The sequence below is a fragment of the Lolium rigidum genome, chromosome 6 (genome assembly GCF_022539505.1).
Source record: "Lolium rigidum isolate FL_2022 chromosome 6, APGP_CSIRO_Lrig_0.1, whole genome shotgun sequence".
NCBI classification, from domain to species: Eukaryota; Viridiplantae; Streptophyta; class Magnoliopsida; order Poales; family Poaceae; genus Lolium; species Lolium rigidum.
Window position 1 is genome coordinate 44,261,049 of NC_061513.1, and position 14,722 is coordinate 44,275,770.

Genomic DNA, 14,722 nt, shown 5'->3' on the forward strand with positions numbered 1-14,722 from the left:
CCGAATCCATCACAGGAAAAACGCTGAACACCTCGCGGGTAGGACGACTGTGAGGTAGCCCAGAATTGTTGGCGGACGACTCCGGGCGGTGGATCTGTTGCCAGTGAGCGTCGAGGTGGGTGGGAAGCGGGTTTGCTAGGAGGCCCTGCCTTTTCCGATGGTGGGAATGGTGGAGGCCACGAGGGGTGATGCCGGTGGCGTTCTAGGCAGAAAAGGGGAGAAATTGGGCGTTTTTTGGTCTCTCTCACCGATAGCACTGGCCCATGCTATTTTCACCTTCTGCGGGGTTGGGTTTGGCCTAGGGGTATCGTCGGAATAAAAAGTTTTTGCCGGCCCAAAAACGAGTTTTGGGGACCCAACTCCGGCAAAGCCATTTTGCCTTTCCAGATTGTAAATTTTCTCATGTTTACATAGACCACAAAAAATATCGGTTTGTTGACGAACGCGCAAATATTTGTGAGATATACATGTAAAACCTTTTATCAAAAAACTTCGAGGCTGTGAAATATGTTTGTTTGTGTAGAGGAAGCATATGCACGTGGGAAAGGTGTCGAATTGAATTTTTGGTAATAATATATGTACACACTCAGAGTGAATTTGCATTCTCGGAACGCCATGTCCACTCCCACTGAAGACATATTTGCACATCTCAGACTGAAATAACCGACGGTGCGCGCGCATGCGCACATCGCCAACCGATCAATGGATGCATATGCCAGGGACCTTCCACCGCACGGGACCTCGCCGGCGCTGCTCGTCGTCCATCCCCCTGTACGCACGCCACTCCTTCATCAGGTTCCCGAGGTCATGGAGCTTGGCGCCGAGGCCGACGCAACAGTTGGCGTGCATGGTGTAGAGGGTGTTGAAGTCCCGGGTGTTGTTGCAGAACCCGGCGTTGTGGACGGTGTCGAGGAACTGCAGCCGCAGCCCGCGCTTCTCGATGAGGTCGAACTTGATCTCGTTCAGCACCTGCTGCTCATGCTTCCCCGGGAAGGACGCCCGAGCTCCCCGCCATGCCTCAAAGATGCCCACCGTGCGATTGCTTGACTTCACGTACAGGAACCCCGTGTTCGGGGCGTTTATGGGGCTGTACGGGTCGCCGAAGTAGAAGTCCGACGAGGTCACCATGTGCGCTGCCACGGACATCCGCTCAAACGGGTTGCGGAACCACATGATGTCCACATCCTACATTAGGACGCGAAATGTCAGAAGGAAAACATATATCTTTGAGATTTTTTTTAGAGACTTCCACAGCGGCTTCCTAAAACCCACCAAACCTGTTGAGTGTCATGACCCATGACCAGGCTAATAAACCTCAAATCTTGGTTGCCAACTGTGAGAGGGATGTTTGTGCAAAAATATGCTCACATCGGACCGTTTCTCAACTTCTCTTCTTGGTTCATTTTGATTTGTCACTGTCAAATGTCAATGCAACTGTTTCAACTGCTACGACGACGAACATACCGTGAAGAGGAAGTTGTAGCCGAGCTCGAGGATCCTCTGCTGGAGCCTGACCTTGCTCCACACCAGGTCGATGTAGTCCTTGCTCATGAACACCTTCTCCTCGGAGAGGTCGCTGCTGTTGCCTGCTAGCGGCGGCAGGAGGTAGCAGTGCGGGTGCACGGCCCGACACCGCTCGAACGCCCCGGCGTCGAGAGCCACGATGAGTAGGTGCTCCACGAAGTGCGAGATCTTCTCCCCGTTCTTGAAGCTCTCCAGGAACAGGTCCAGCAACGAGCCCTCGGCCGCCCACGCCTCGTTCACCGACGTCATGATCACCGTCCGGTCCTCGTTCGCCACCGCCCGCAGCAGCCGCTCCAGCTCCTGCTCCGCCGCATTCTGGACAAAAATTCAGACATCAATCGCAAGAACTAGACTCGAGCTACTTGACAACTCGCTGAGGCAACGAAGATACAGAGTTACAGCTACAGACAACTGACTGAGCAAATAAGTATACAACTTTGTGATCAGAATTTCTGAAACCTTGGAAGTGTGGTTGGCCTCCTGAGGGGAGGCAACCTCAAGCCTGCTTGTCTGGTTAGCGTCCTGTGCTGGAGAATCTGGGAACCCCATGGTTCCGTTCGACCAGCTGGATATAACGGCCGTCGATGGCCGCGAAACGACCCCTTCGGACGACAAGAAGAAGATCAGCACCCCGGCGACGGACGCCCCGAGGAGGAACGACACCAGCTGGTTGAGCAGGTTCGGCTGGATCCCCATCATGATCGTCGGCAGAACAGATGGAGAATATAGAGTCGGAATGAGAAGAGGTGTGCCGTGGAGGGAAACTTGGGGTGTCTACTTAACTCTGAATCTGGTGTTAGCTAGGACGCTGATATATTCAAACATGGTGTGTCACCGAGAAATTGCCCCAATGAGACCGGTTCTACATGGTTACAGTATATGCATATACTGGGGCAACGTGCACTTGTCATGTGTAAAGTCAGAGGCCCCCTTGGTTTCTATAGGGAAGATGGCCAATGCGCTGTGCTCATCAGCAGCACCCGCAAACTGTTACTCCATGTGTATATGCCATCAGAAACTAGAAAATTCCTACTGATGATGTATACCATTTATTGTGCTCCCTCCATATCTAGATAAATTAAATTGAGAAACCTATTTTTAGATGGAGGGTGTATATATTCAGCTGGTAGTTCATTCTTTGTGCAAGCTCAAATCATTCTGAATATGAGACGAACCACAGTTGATGTGTAAGCAGCAACTTTTCAAAATAAACACAAGCGAGTAATCGCTACTGAAACTTGGTTGCTACACAGGCAGCTCTGTCTCTTGCGCTGCTTAGGCTTAAAAAATACTAGAGAGAAAACTAGCTTCGATGCGTGCAATAATGGTGAACCACAGGCAATTTAGTATTTCGCAGTTGCTTTCTTCCCCATCTACTCCCTGAATCATATACATATCTCACGTGGACGGTTCATTCGTTTTTCCAATCCACTTGTCAACTGTGTGATGGCTCCGTGCGACCGTGTTGGACCAAGACCAAAGCAGGTTACATGGGAAGTTTGGCTATCTACAATAGTTCATTTGTTTACCCAAAACTATCCGTAGGTATTGCAAAGCACCGTGGAGGTTACATACACAGTACATACTTGTACATAAAACTAGGCACGACGCCAGAAATCTGGATAGCTCATCGCGATGTCTGCGCTTTCAAATTGGCAAGGAAAAGAGCACCTCCTCCTCCTCTAAACTGCGTTGTTTCTTTCAAGCTTCAACAACAACTAAGCCTGATTTCAGAGCGTTGTGAAGATATCGATGAAAAAAAAATCACATTCAGAAATCAGAAGATAGCAGAAACTGGCGTGTGGAGAATTCCTGCTACCAGGGCCAGGCCCGCATATAGAGAAGAGTTGCCTCCAAACCGTCTTATTTGGGCCTAGTATCAATAGGGTTGGGGGCTTGGGGCGGTGCTGAACTATGGACTGGACTGTACGGCCTGTCCGTTACTGCGACCAGAAAGCCCAACAAATTCCCTCGCAGGCAGTTGTTCTTGTTCTGGATGTGGAGCAAGCTATGGAAGACCTCGGTTCCTTCCAAGCTTCGCCTGTTCCTTTGGAGACTAGCTCATCAGTCCCTTCCAACAGGCGATATCCGACACCACCGTCATATGGCCACTTCCCCGGCTTGTTCCGTGTGTGGTGCGGAGGATTCATGGCGACATTCCTTGATTGATTGATTGCATGATGGCCCGCTGTGTATGGGCGTTGGTCAATGAAGACATCACCCAGCATATGATATCAACTGAGGAGCCAACAACAAAGAACTGGCTATTTATCATGATGGAGACTTTGAGTCATACGGAGTTCACGGAGATGGCAGTGACACTCTGAGCTATTTGGTATGCTCGTCGACGGCTCATACATGATGGCGAGCAGCAGAGCCCTCTATCTACTTCCATGTTTGTCAGACGATTTCCTAGCGATCTGGAGTTGACTCCTAAGCCAGTTGCTGCTAAATCGACTACAGCAAGGAGAGTGGAGCCAAAATGGCTACCGCCGCCGGCAGGGTACCACAAGATCAATGTGGATGCGGCGACAACAAAGGTAGCGAAGGGTGGAGCTATTGCAGCTATTTGCCGGAGTGAAACGGGGATCTTCATGGGTGCATCTGCGCTAACTGTGAAGGAAGATCTTAGTCCGGCTGCACTCGAAGCCCTGGCGTGTCGGGAGGCTCTAGCGCTGGCACAGGATCTGCACATCTCACGTATATGTGTATCCTCTGACTGCCTTGACGTCATTAACAATTTGACGAGGCCATACTCCGGTGAGTACAACATGATTCTCACGGAGGTCAAAAGGACGTCGTCGATCTTCCCATGCATCTTGTTCCGCCATGAGAAGAGAGGGTCAAATGGTGAACCGCATCGTCTTGCTCGTAGTTTAGTTAATTTAGATTTTGGACGCCACTTGTGGCTCCTAAACCCCCCGGAGGGGCTTTGTATTCCGAAGAACCTTATTATAGATGAATAAAATGCGGGCGATCTCTCGAAAAAAAAAAGTTGTTCTTGTTCCAAAGAAAATCCCAGCGTCCCCCTCAAAAAAAAAAAAAAAATCCCAGCGCAGACAGGCAGTGCGTGATCTGGGGATCGATCATGATAACTTTCAAGGATCCACGATGGGTTCCCCCAAATCTCAATGATCAGCTCTCGATATAAACAATCTGAAAATAAAACCAAAAAAAATGAATGGTCTCGGTGCAGCTGGGCGTCACATAGATTGAGGACAACATCAGCAGGGCGCCTTCTGGTGGGTCGTACGCAGTCAAATGGCTGCAGGCTACAGAGCCATCACCGTCGCACGTACGTACAGCCCCAGGTCTCGAGGAGCAGGAGGAACGCATTGGACTCCAGTGGACCGTCCATCTCGTCGCCGCTTTTGCCTAGACGGTGGCGATAGCCTACGCGGGCGTCGCCGTCACGTTCCCGGTCGGTTTCTCCGGCGAGTCCGGTCACGCAAGAAACGACGCTCTCCCTTCTCTGTTTTACCCTTGGCAACTAGCTAGCCAACACTTACACTATATTATATATTTTCACCTCCTTCCTTTTGAGATTGTATTTTTATCCTCCTTTGATCCATGCAAATGTGCAGTTAGTCAACATTAGCACTCTCTCCGTTCCTCGTGGTTTTAGTTTAGATTTAAACTAAATCATGACACACATTATAGATCGGAGAGGAAGTACTACGTATGGTAATGAGTTGATATTTTTTACTTACGGCTTCCTTACAGTTTGGTAACTTTTTTCAGTTTTCACGATTACCCTACTACCAAATTTGCATGTCAATGATACATTGGGGCCGACCTGAGCCGTGACCCGCTCAAGATTTACATACGTTGTTGTCTTTGATGGGCCCGCCAAAAAGACTCTCATCTCTTGAAGAATAAGTGCTTTAGTGCAGCCTAGCCCACCCCAAAGATTCTACTGTAGCTCCGCCACTCTTTGCATGTATGCAAAAAGGTAGAACTGTTGCTACCCTATAGAAGGGAGAGAGGCGGCGCACTAGGTGATCTAGGTTTTCTGCTCCTCTCGTTGCAGACGCCACCAGTCTGTCTCACCTTCGACGGCCTTTGGGGGCGTTGTAAGTGCGGCATACCACGACCCCTCGCCGACGGGAGGGTTTATGTCCTTGTTTTTGTAGTTCAAGTGCCTTTGGGGTGGTGAGGTTGGGGCAACATCCTAAAGTTAGAAGAAGGTCATTTCCGCCCTATCCTCGCTCCAATGGTGTTCTTAGCGTTGATGGGTTGTGTGTCTGGCAGATCTTTCGGGATCTAGTCGTTTTTCGTGGTCGTTGTTATTGTCTCAGGTCTGGCTCTTCCGATCCATGTTTCTCATCATTGGCAATGGTTGCTGCCGTGGTGCTCTAGTCTTCTGAAGCCTTAACACAATGACTTTCCGTTTATTTGCTATAACAGGTTGTACTACGATAAGCTTTGTCTGGCTCTGGTTATGAAGGGGCGATAATGACAGTGTACTTTTGGCTCGTTTCAGTGCTTTGTAGCCGTTGCTAGGTGGTCCATCGACATGTTTGCAATTTTATTACTTTTAAAATCTCTTTGTACTGTTGAATAGACCAACTGGCCTTTTCACATGTACGGAGTATTAAAGAATTTTTCTATTTAAACCTAACGTTCTTGCAACTTCACTTAATGAAATTATCCATCTGTTTTCAGATAAAATTCCTAAAATTATCCACCTGCTGGCGATTAAAACTCCTCCCGGATACTGCGTTCACTGACTTCATCTGAACCAGCACCGCTAGTTAGTATCGTATTCCACAAGTAAAAGTTTGAGACTGCCGCCGAGGCAGTAATAAACGGTAAAAACACCTCGGATTATTATCTGATGATGCCCGAAAAAAAGTGCACGTTCTTCTTGCTCCCTAAGCCAAGAAGAAACCGAGGGTTATAAAGGTCAAATTCCCCCGCATCTCCTTCCCTCTCCAGACTCCAGCGTTCCAATACAATACGGTCATACCCCCCTCCACACCTCCCGATTCAAATCCGCAGCCCCAGAAAAAATCAGACGCCGAGCTCTCGCCCTCGATCTAGGGATTGATTCCTCCTGCTCCCCCAAAACCCTAGGCGACTCAGCGGCGGAGGACCTCCCCCGCCGCGCCCATGGCCGACGACCTCTACTCCTCCTCCTCCGGCGCGGCGTCGCCGGCGGCGGCGGCCGCCGCGGCCGCCGCCGCGGTGGGCTCGTCGGTGATCCCGATCGTCAACAAGCTGCAGGACATCTTCGCGCAGCTGGGGAGCAACTCCACCATCGACCTGCCGCAGGTCGCGGTCGTCGGCAGCCAGAGCAGCGGCAAGTCGAGCGTCCTCGAGGCGCTCGTCGGCCGCGACTTCCTCCCGCGCGGCTCCGACATCTGCACGCGCCGCCCGCTCGTGCTCCAGCTCGTGCACCAGCCGCTGCGCCCCTCGGGCGTCGACGACAACGAGTGGGGCGAGTTCCTGCACCAGCCCGGCCGACGCTACTCCGACTTCCGCGAAATCCGGCGCGAGATCCAGGTCCACGCCCCCTCCTCCTAACCTCCTCATCTCCGTAAGCGATTCGGCTCTGGAACAGGGATTGGTTTGGGCTATGCGGGTAGTATGCTTTGGTAGCTATAGTATTGCAATGACACCCTCTACAAGGGTTGCAGATGATTGTTTAGTTGCGGTTTTGGTGCTTGTTTGGACAGTCATATACTTGCTGCTGCTGCTGGTGGGTTTTTACCAGCATATATATAGGTAGGCTATATCACAGCAGCAGCTGCTACTGCTCTCTAAACATATATTTTTGATTGAGAGGTGGTGCTTGTAATTCTGTGTTAGTTGGCACCATATTCTGATTTAGTGGCGCCGATGCTTTGTCCATGCTGCTTCCTGGGGCGATTTCAGTAACCGTCCTATAGTGTTGTTCTGAAAGGCTGTAGTTAGCCCTCTCTTTGATTTATTTGGCGCGCTTTATATTTTGCTACATTGCGGTATGCTATATTGCTTGTTTGAACATTCTCTTCTGACGGTATTATCGAATGGTGGGACTGTTTGCAGTTTTTTATATTGCTGTCTATATTTAGCGAGGTTCAGAGGTTGACCCAACTGCTGATCCCGTGTAATTTCTTTAAGTCTTCGTTTAAAAGTGTTGGAGGTTTCAGTGATGAATTAAAATTTGGTATCCTCGTTTCTATGGACTTCTGTTTATGTACTCCTGCTGATACTGTGTAATTGCGCTTATGTTACTGAAAGAATTGCTGAGAGTTTAGCGACCATTACAATCTGGGTAGTGTAGTGCACCAGCTTGGTTTAACTAGAATATCTTGTACTTGTCAATGACAAGCTTCACAAATAATGCAGGCTGAAACTGACAGGGAGGCTGGTGGTAACAAGGGCGTGTCAGATAGGCAGATACGTTTGAAGATCCATTCGCCAAATGTTCTTAACATCACTTTGGTCGATTTGCCTGGAATTACTAAGGTGCCAGTTGGCGACCAACCAACTGATATTGAGGCCAGAATAAGGACTATGATATTGTCATATATCAAGCACAAGACATGTATCATCTTGGCTGTTTCACCAGCAAATGCAGATTTAGCTAATTCTGATGCTCTTCAAATGGCTCGTCAGGCAGACCCTGATGGTATGTATGCCCTGCAAAGTCCGTGCTTAGTTGAGTAGACCATTTCTTTTAAGATGTAGTATCTTACTAGGCTGATTCCTGTTCTTGTAGGTTCTCGAACAATTGGTGTTATCACAAAGGTTTGCTCCTGAACCATAAAATTTGACTGTATTTGTTCGGAAAGCAAATGCCCTTTAAATGTCACACTACTTCTGATATTTAATGATCTTCTGTTTTCCTCCAGTTGGACATAATGGACAGGGGCACAGATGCCCGTAATTTTTTGCTGGGAAATGTCATCCCATTACGACTTGGTTATGTTGGTGTCGTAAACCGCTGCCAACAGGTACTTTTTTCTGCAATATTTTACTTAGTTTAAGGGTGCAGATGTATTTATAACTTTCTCATGACATCCTCCTATTTGCAGTTTGATAGTGAGGTAGTGGCTCAACTTTGTTGTCACTGTGTTCATTCTGTATAATAACAAAGACTTCCAAATGACATATTTTCGTCGCATTGCTGACTGTTGCTTGTTGAGAAATAGCGTTCAACAACCATTACAATTATAGATAAGTTAATATCTGATGTAAAAATAGATGAACTTAGCACTTAGTTCGTAAACAAAAATCATTCAGAATGCTGCACTGCTAAGTCGTAATCGTTGTAATGTCTTGGGTGTATTCTGTTATTGCACAGCACTGTCTTGAGTCTTATGAAAGGTTTTGTTTTAGCTGTCTAACTTTTGTTGTGTTAAATAATGTAGGATATCATCTCTGATCTCAGTATCAAGGATGCCCTGGCACGAGAAGAAAAATTCTTCCGTAATCAACCGGTATGCTGCAGTGAAGTTCACGCTTTCTTCATTTTTGTGTTCTTAAATAGTTCGTCGTCCTGAAATGTCATTCCTTTCAGGCATACAATGGTCTTGCTCAGTACTGTGGGATACCACAGTTAGCAAAGAAGCTAAACCAGGTATTTTGGTAAAAAATATATCTGTTATGGCCCAATGTTACATGACTTCCAGATGTATGTTGTGATTTAAACTAGAAAACGAATCTATGTGGTTTCAGATCTTGGTCCAACATATAAAAACTATTCTGCCGGGACTGAAGTCACGCATAAGTTCCCAATTGACAGCTATTGCTAAGGAGCATGCCTTTTATGGTGATCCAGTCGAGTCCAAGGTTGGTTTGAATTAATATTATTTGGCCGAACTGATAAGAAACATACATTTTTTGTTGTTGCGAAGTCATTTGTAACAAATCATATTCTATCGTCTGACCTGGTTTGTTTAGCAGCTAGTAAAATCGGGTTGCTTAATCTTTCTTATTTTGTTCTTTTGGTCTTTGCATTGATGACTAATCCCTATGTATTGTGATTTCAGGCTGGGCAAGGTGCTAAGCTTTTGAACATTCTAGCTAAATACTGTGATGGTAATAACTGAACCATGACCACTTTCCTGGTTCCTCTGATTCACTCCTACATATTTATGCTTTGTGTCATTATTCCTAAATGTAAACGTATGTGTGTGCTATAGCTTTCTCCTCGATGGTAGAAGGAAAAAATGAAGATATCTCAACAATCGAGCTTTCTGGTGGAGCAAGAATTCACTATATTTTCCAATCCATCTTTGTCAAAAGCTTAGAGGTTTGTAAGTTTGTTGCATATACTGGCTTACTGGATCTTTCAGTACGCTGCATGGTATCATTTATCAGATTCATGTTATCAGGAGGACTAAGGTCTGCCTTTTGTAGGGTGTTGACCCTTGCGAGGATGTCACCGATGAAGACATCCGCATGGCTATACAAAATGCAACTGGTCCTAGGAGTGCTTTGTTTGTACCTGAGGTATATTGCACTTGTGCCCTTTTGTGTTAGAACAACTGTGTTAATTTGTAGATGCTTGCGTATTGGTCAGTTGGCTGAAAACTTTTCCTTGTGCTAACAATTTGTCAGGTGCCATTTGAAGTGCTTGTACGTAGACAAATCAGCAGATTGCTTGATCCAAGTCTTCAGTGTGCAGAATTTATATATGAGGAACTAGTCAAGGTATGTCAGTCCAGTTTTAAAATCTTGGAAACAGAAATTTAAGCATTTATTGGCGGTTTCATAGTGTTAAATACTCCCTCCGTTCCTTTCTATAGTGCCTATAGATTTTTGGCATTTGTTTCACAATATAAGGCTGTAGCTTGGCTTTTTTCAATTACCCCCTCCACCGGTCAACTCCCACATGGCATGCATGAAAAAAAATCCATACAAAATAGGAAACAATTAATTTAAATTCCTAATGCATGGCCCCAAGGATTGCTTAGATTTAGGAAGCAATGTTTTTCTTTCCTTAATTAAACCTGGCTGCACATATATGGAGAGTAAACCAGACAGATTTGTGGGATTTGTTATGGTATGTTAGGAAGTTATTGATTTTCCTAATTTTAGTCCGATCTCAAATTGTTCAGCCAGGGGGTCTTGTGTAAAAAATACTCTTGCGCTAATTTCCGTGCCAAAAAACTATAAGCACTATAGAATGGAACGGAGGGAGTAACATTTAACTTGCTGATTTACTGTTTCTATTTACTTACCCTGGTAACTTGTGTTTTGCCTTAGATGAGCCATCGTTCTCTTAGCAATGAGCTGCAGCAGTTTCCTATACTCAGAAGGAGCATGGATGAAGTAATTGGGAAGTTTTTACGTGATGGGCTTAAGCCAGCACAAGATATGATAGCACACATTATTGAGATGGAGGTAAACATTTTTCTTGCCCTATGGGGATTCTAATTGATTATTCACAGTACCCCATCGGAGTTCAAAGACATGTGGAGTACATCACTTGCCTATATTCTATTCGAGCTTCCGCATATAGTGATGAAAACACCTGCACAATTTGTTGTCTTAATAGTGATAAGAAACTAACTATTTTGTACACTTATTGTGACTCAAAAGTGATCTGAATAACTTCTTTGCACTGATGTCTTGTCCATTTTTCATTATTTTTTACTCGAGATGAAATTATCTTGCAGGCCGACTACATAAACACATCTCACCCAAGTTTCATTGGTGGCAGCAAGGCCGTAGAGCAAGCGCAGCAACAAGTCAGAACGGCTAGATTGCCTGCAACGGTGGTTAGAAGAGTATGTATATTTTATCAAACATTATAGAGTAATTTCTTCTGTTTTGACTCTCTGGGCAACTTAACTGTAGAATCGCTACCAACTAGAATACAAGTATATACTGAAAAAGAATCACTGCTCAACAACAACATTGATTGCGGTGCCTCACAAATGAGCTCTTTATCTGATAAATATCCACTGTGTCTGTTTGTTTTTGTCACTGACATGCACTGTCAGAACTCTGAATTAGATGAAAACTTAATTTATATCCAATGGAGAACTTCTGTGTCCTACTAGCTACAGTTACTTGGATGTTGATTTTTTCTTGAAAGTTTCTCAATGCAATTCATAATAACCCTGTTGTTATGCTCCAAACCATAACCAGACAAAATCAATGCATAAACCAAAAGCCAGTGTAATATAGGACACGCTTCTCAAAAGCATCTGGAAATATCGTAGAATGGTTGGATATCATCACATTAATTTGTTAATATCAAACATTTATATCTTTGGGAAGGCGTGTATACCAAGCCAACTCTCGCTGTACATGTTAGAACTTGTGGTGCTAGATAATGATTGTGGACATCCAAACGTCCACTATTTATTTTTGGCACATTTATAGCATGTTTAATATTGTTTGAAGATGTTTAACTAAGTTATGCCTTTATTATTGACGTCCTTCATTTGTATTTTGAGCCAGACCACATTCTGTAAACTACATCCTTGTATTTAACAATACTACACTGCAGGATGGAGTAGATGCCGATAAGCCACAGGCTCCTGAGAAAACCCAAAGATCACGTGCATTATTGGGTAGAACTGCTGGTGTGAATGGAGTTGTCAACGACCAGATCCAGGTTTTTTTTGCGTCACTTGTTTTCTTAATCAGCAATATTTGGTTGAGTGTTTCTAAGATTATGCTCCTTTCCTGTTGTGGTCATTAAAGCAGGGTGTACGATCTGCTGCTGAGGCAGAGAGACCGGGATCTTCAGGTAATGATTCTATTGCAAGTGCATTGTATCCTTTGATTGCGTATACTATCGTATCTGAGTGTAGTAGGTCAGCTTTGTGTTTTTTTAACAAGTATAGTACAATATCACCTCGGCCCATTTTACTTACCTGATTATCATTCAGGTAGTGGAAGCACTTCCTTTTGGGGCTCAATATTTACCTCAAGTGATGACCGTGCACACTCTTCAGCAAGAGATAGTTCAGTGAACAAATCTTATGCTTCAGCCACTCCCAGCCTGGAACATTCATTCTCTTCAATACATTTAAAAGAGGCGAGCCATCTTGCTAATGTTCTTTTAATTTTCCTTTTTTTTATTTGAACGTGTTAAGTGATTGATGGAGACCATTCTGAAACAGCCGCCGCTAGTCCTCAAGCCTTCAGAAAATCATTCTGAGCAGGAGGCCCTTGAAATAGCAATTACAAAATTGCTGCTGCAGTCATATTACAATATAGTCAGGAAAAATGTTGAGGACTTCGTACCAAAAGCAATTATGCATTTCCTGGTATGATTCTTGTAACTCTTAGTATCTCTACTTAAGAGTGCATATATAAATACGACATGGTGAAACAGTATACAACTATCAGAGCATGAAGATTATCGGATCTATATAGTCAAGGACAAAGCATTGTCGGATTTATATATAAACATAGATGGGGACAGTTCATATAGAAATCCGACAATGCTTTGTCCAACTGCCAAGCATGGTTTAACACCATTCGTAGAATCACAAACACTACTGGGCACCTATATTATTGTGGCTTTGCAGTATTATTAAATTTGCACTTTCTTATTTTTAGCATTTGCTTTACCAACGAGCTTTCAGTGTTTTGCATTGCATTGTGCAGATTGCTCTAAAGTTTTTTTTTTCCTTGTTTCAGAAGGAGGTGGACTTGATCAAAGTCTTGCCTCCTTTATTTTCCTTGTCTCTTGATTCACCTTTCTGCAGCAAGCAGCACAGAACTCCTAGTACTACTGAACTTTTTTTCAGCAATTTTTTTATTTATTAATGAGCTCAATGCTTTGCATTGTACTGCAGATTGCCCTCCCATTCTTTTCTTTTTTTTGGAAAAGAAAGGGATGGACTTGATCAAATTCTTGCCTCCTTTCTTTCCTTAACTCTTGATTCAGTTTTCTGCTGTTGCTAGTGGCAGGAAGCCACAGAACGCCTAGTATATACTAAGTATTTTTGTTTGCCAGCTCTGTTCCTTAAACGAGTTATTTGTCTTGCAGGTTAATCACACAAAAAGAGAGCTGCATAATTTCCTTATAACTACCCTTTATAGGTGAGAAGGCAGTTTCTACTCATATTTGATACATGTCCCATAAACAGAAGAAAATTATTTGCTGTTACTCCTATACAATTTATGTTTTTGTAAGGGAATGTACAATTATAGTTCATATTTACTTACCATTGCAGAGAAGAGCTCCTTGGCGACATCCTAAGAGAACCTGATGAAATAACTACAAAGAGGAAGCAGATACGTGAAAACCTTAGGATCCTTCAGCAAGCCTACAAAGTATGTTTTCACAAACTACTCAAAGCTTTCCATCTAATCATGTTATATACTAGATCGTCAAAAACTATTTTGCGCCTTATGTTTTTTTGACAATTTTGCAGACTTTGGATGAGATACCGCTAGAAGCAGAGACAGTTGAGAGAGGTTATTCCCTGGATTCTGATGCCACCGGTCTACCACGGGTCCATGGGCTTTCTTCATCCTTCCATGACGGAGGCTCACCATATTCTACCCCAAAGCAGTCTAGGAATCGGAAGGGCCACTCTGGGGAGCAACAACCTTTCAATCCCAGCTCAAGTGGCAATGGATTTTGATATTGCCTTTCACGACCGTCCCCCGGTTTAGTGACTTGAGCCAGCAGATGTGCTGGTAGCAACACGCTATCCATATTCAGTTTGCCGGTGCCCAATAGATATATGTTTTTTCTAGCCATTGTTATTCTTTGTAGTGTTGCGCCCAACGAAGCATTGGCATGGTGCCAGCTTTTGCCGCTTGCCTTCTCTTGTACAGTATATCACAGCCCAATCATTTCGTCTTAAAATGATACCGGTGATGGGTAAGTTTTTTGGTTGAAACCCATGTAAGAATCTATGGGGACCTACTAGTTTTAGTTCCGAGTGTCTGAGTACTTTATCTGAAGATTCTGAACACGGTTTATTTTACCGTGATAAGTCTGACATGTGAAGAAATTGTGCTACAGGAGTTCAATGTTTCCATCACCCCATTACTTTGATGATTAGTATACGTATTTTTAATTAATTAATTCCTTTGACATTCGATAGTAAACTCTTCTGCAGGGAACAATTCGGCTTGTTCAATTTCGTTTTCCATAATACCTAAAGGAAACCCTCTTGAAAAATTTACTTTTCTCTTTGTTAGTCATAGGGGCTAAGATCATTCACACTATTTGAATGTATCACTCGCTCACAATACCGTGTTTGATGGCTAACGTGCAAAGGGTGCTTGC

At 44.5% G+C, this 14,722-nt stretch overlaps 2 protein-coding genes across 3 annotated transcripts; one reads left to right on the forward strand and one right to left on the reverse strand.

The window, feature by feature from the left end:
- Positions 1–588: 588 nt before the first annotated feature.
- LOC124659628 (uncharacterized protein At1g28695-like) lies at positions 589–2,243 on the reverse strand. Its single transcript, XM_047197462.1, has 3 exons — positions 1,984–2,243; positions 1,465–1,839; positions 589–1,185 (listed from the first exon to the last, which is right to left on the reverse strand). The coding sequence occupies exons 1-3, from the start codon at positions 2,221–2,223 to the stop codon at positions 700–702; spliced, it is 1,101 nt and encodes a 366-aa protein (XP_047053418.1). The 5' UTR covers positions 2,224–2,243; the 3' UTR covers positions 589–699.
- Positions 2,244–6,621: 4,378 nt separating this feature from the next.
- On the forward strand, positions 6,622–14,474 carry LOC124660151 (dynamin-related protein 3B-like). Of its 2 annotated transcripts, none has more exons than XM_047197943.1 (20): positions 6,622–7,029; positions 7,858–8,140; positions 8,231–8,259; positions 8,364–8,465; positions 8,883–8,951; positions 9,032–9,091; positions 9,190–9,303; positions 9,504–9,552; positions 9,657–9,766; positions 9,874–9,966; positions 10,075–10,167; positions 10,723–10,860; positions 11,136–11,246; positions 11,975–12,082; positions 12,172–12,217; positions 12,360–12,508; positions 12,594–12,740; positions 13,469–13,521; positions 13,656–13,755; positions 13,857–14,474. In XM_047197943.1, the coding sequence occupies exons 1-20, from the start codon at positions 6,637–6,639 to the stop codon at positions 14,067–14,069; spliced, it is 2,460 nt and encodes an 819-aa protein (XP_047053899.1). In that variant the 5' UTR covers positions 6,622–6,636; the 3' UTR covers positions 14,070–14,474. The 2 variants fall into 2 exon arrangements, with proteins under 2 accessions (XP_047053899.1, XP_047053900.1); XM_047197944.1 differs by having other exon boundaries at positions 12,175–12,217.
- Positions 14,475–14,722: the final 248 nt, after the last annotated feature.

Coding starts and splice junctions, on each gene's coding strand:
- LOC124659628 (XM_047197462.1), bottom strand. CDS start 2,223: ATGATGGGGATCCAGCCGAACCTGCTCAACCAGCTGGTGTCGTTCCTC. Junction 1,840..1,983: donor AGGCCAACCACACTTCCAAG/GTTTCAGAAATT, acceptor ATTTTTGTCCAG/AATGCGGCGGAGCAGGAGCT. Junction 1,186..1,464: donor GCTACAACTTCCTCTTCACG/GTATGTTCGTCG, acceptor GTCCTAATGTAG/GATGTGGACATCATGTGGTT.
- LOC124660151 (XM_047197943.1), top strand. CDS start 6,637: ATGGCCGACGACCTCTACTCCTCCTCCTCCGGCGCGGCGTCGCCGGCG. Junction 8,141..8,230: donor TCGTCAGGCAGACCCTGATG/GTATGTATGCCC, acceptor CTGTTCTTGTAG/GTTCTCGAACAATTGGTGTT. Junction 9,767..9,873: donor TCTTTGTCAAAAGCTTAGAG/GTTTGTAAGTTT, acceptor TGCCTTTTGTAG/GGTGTTGACCCTTGCGAGGA.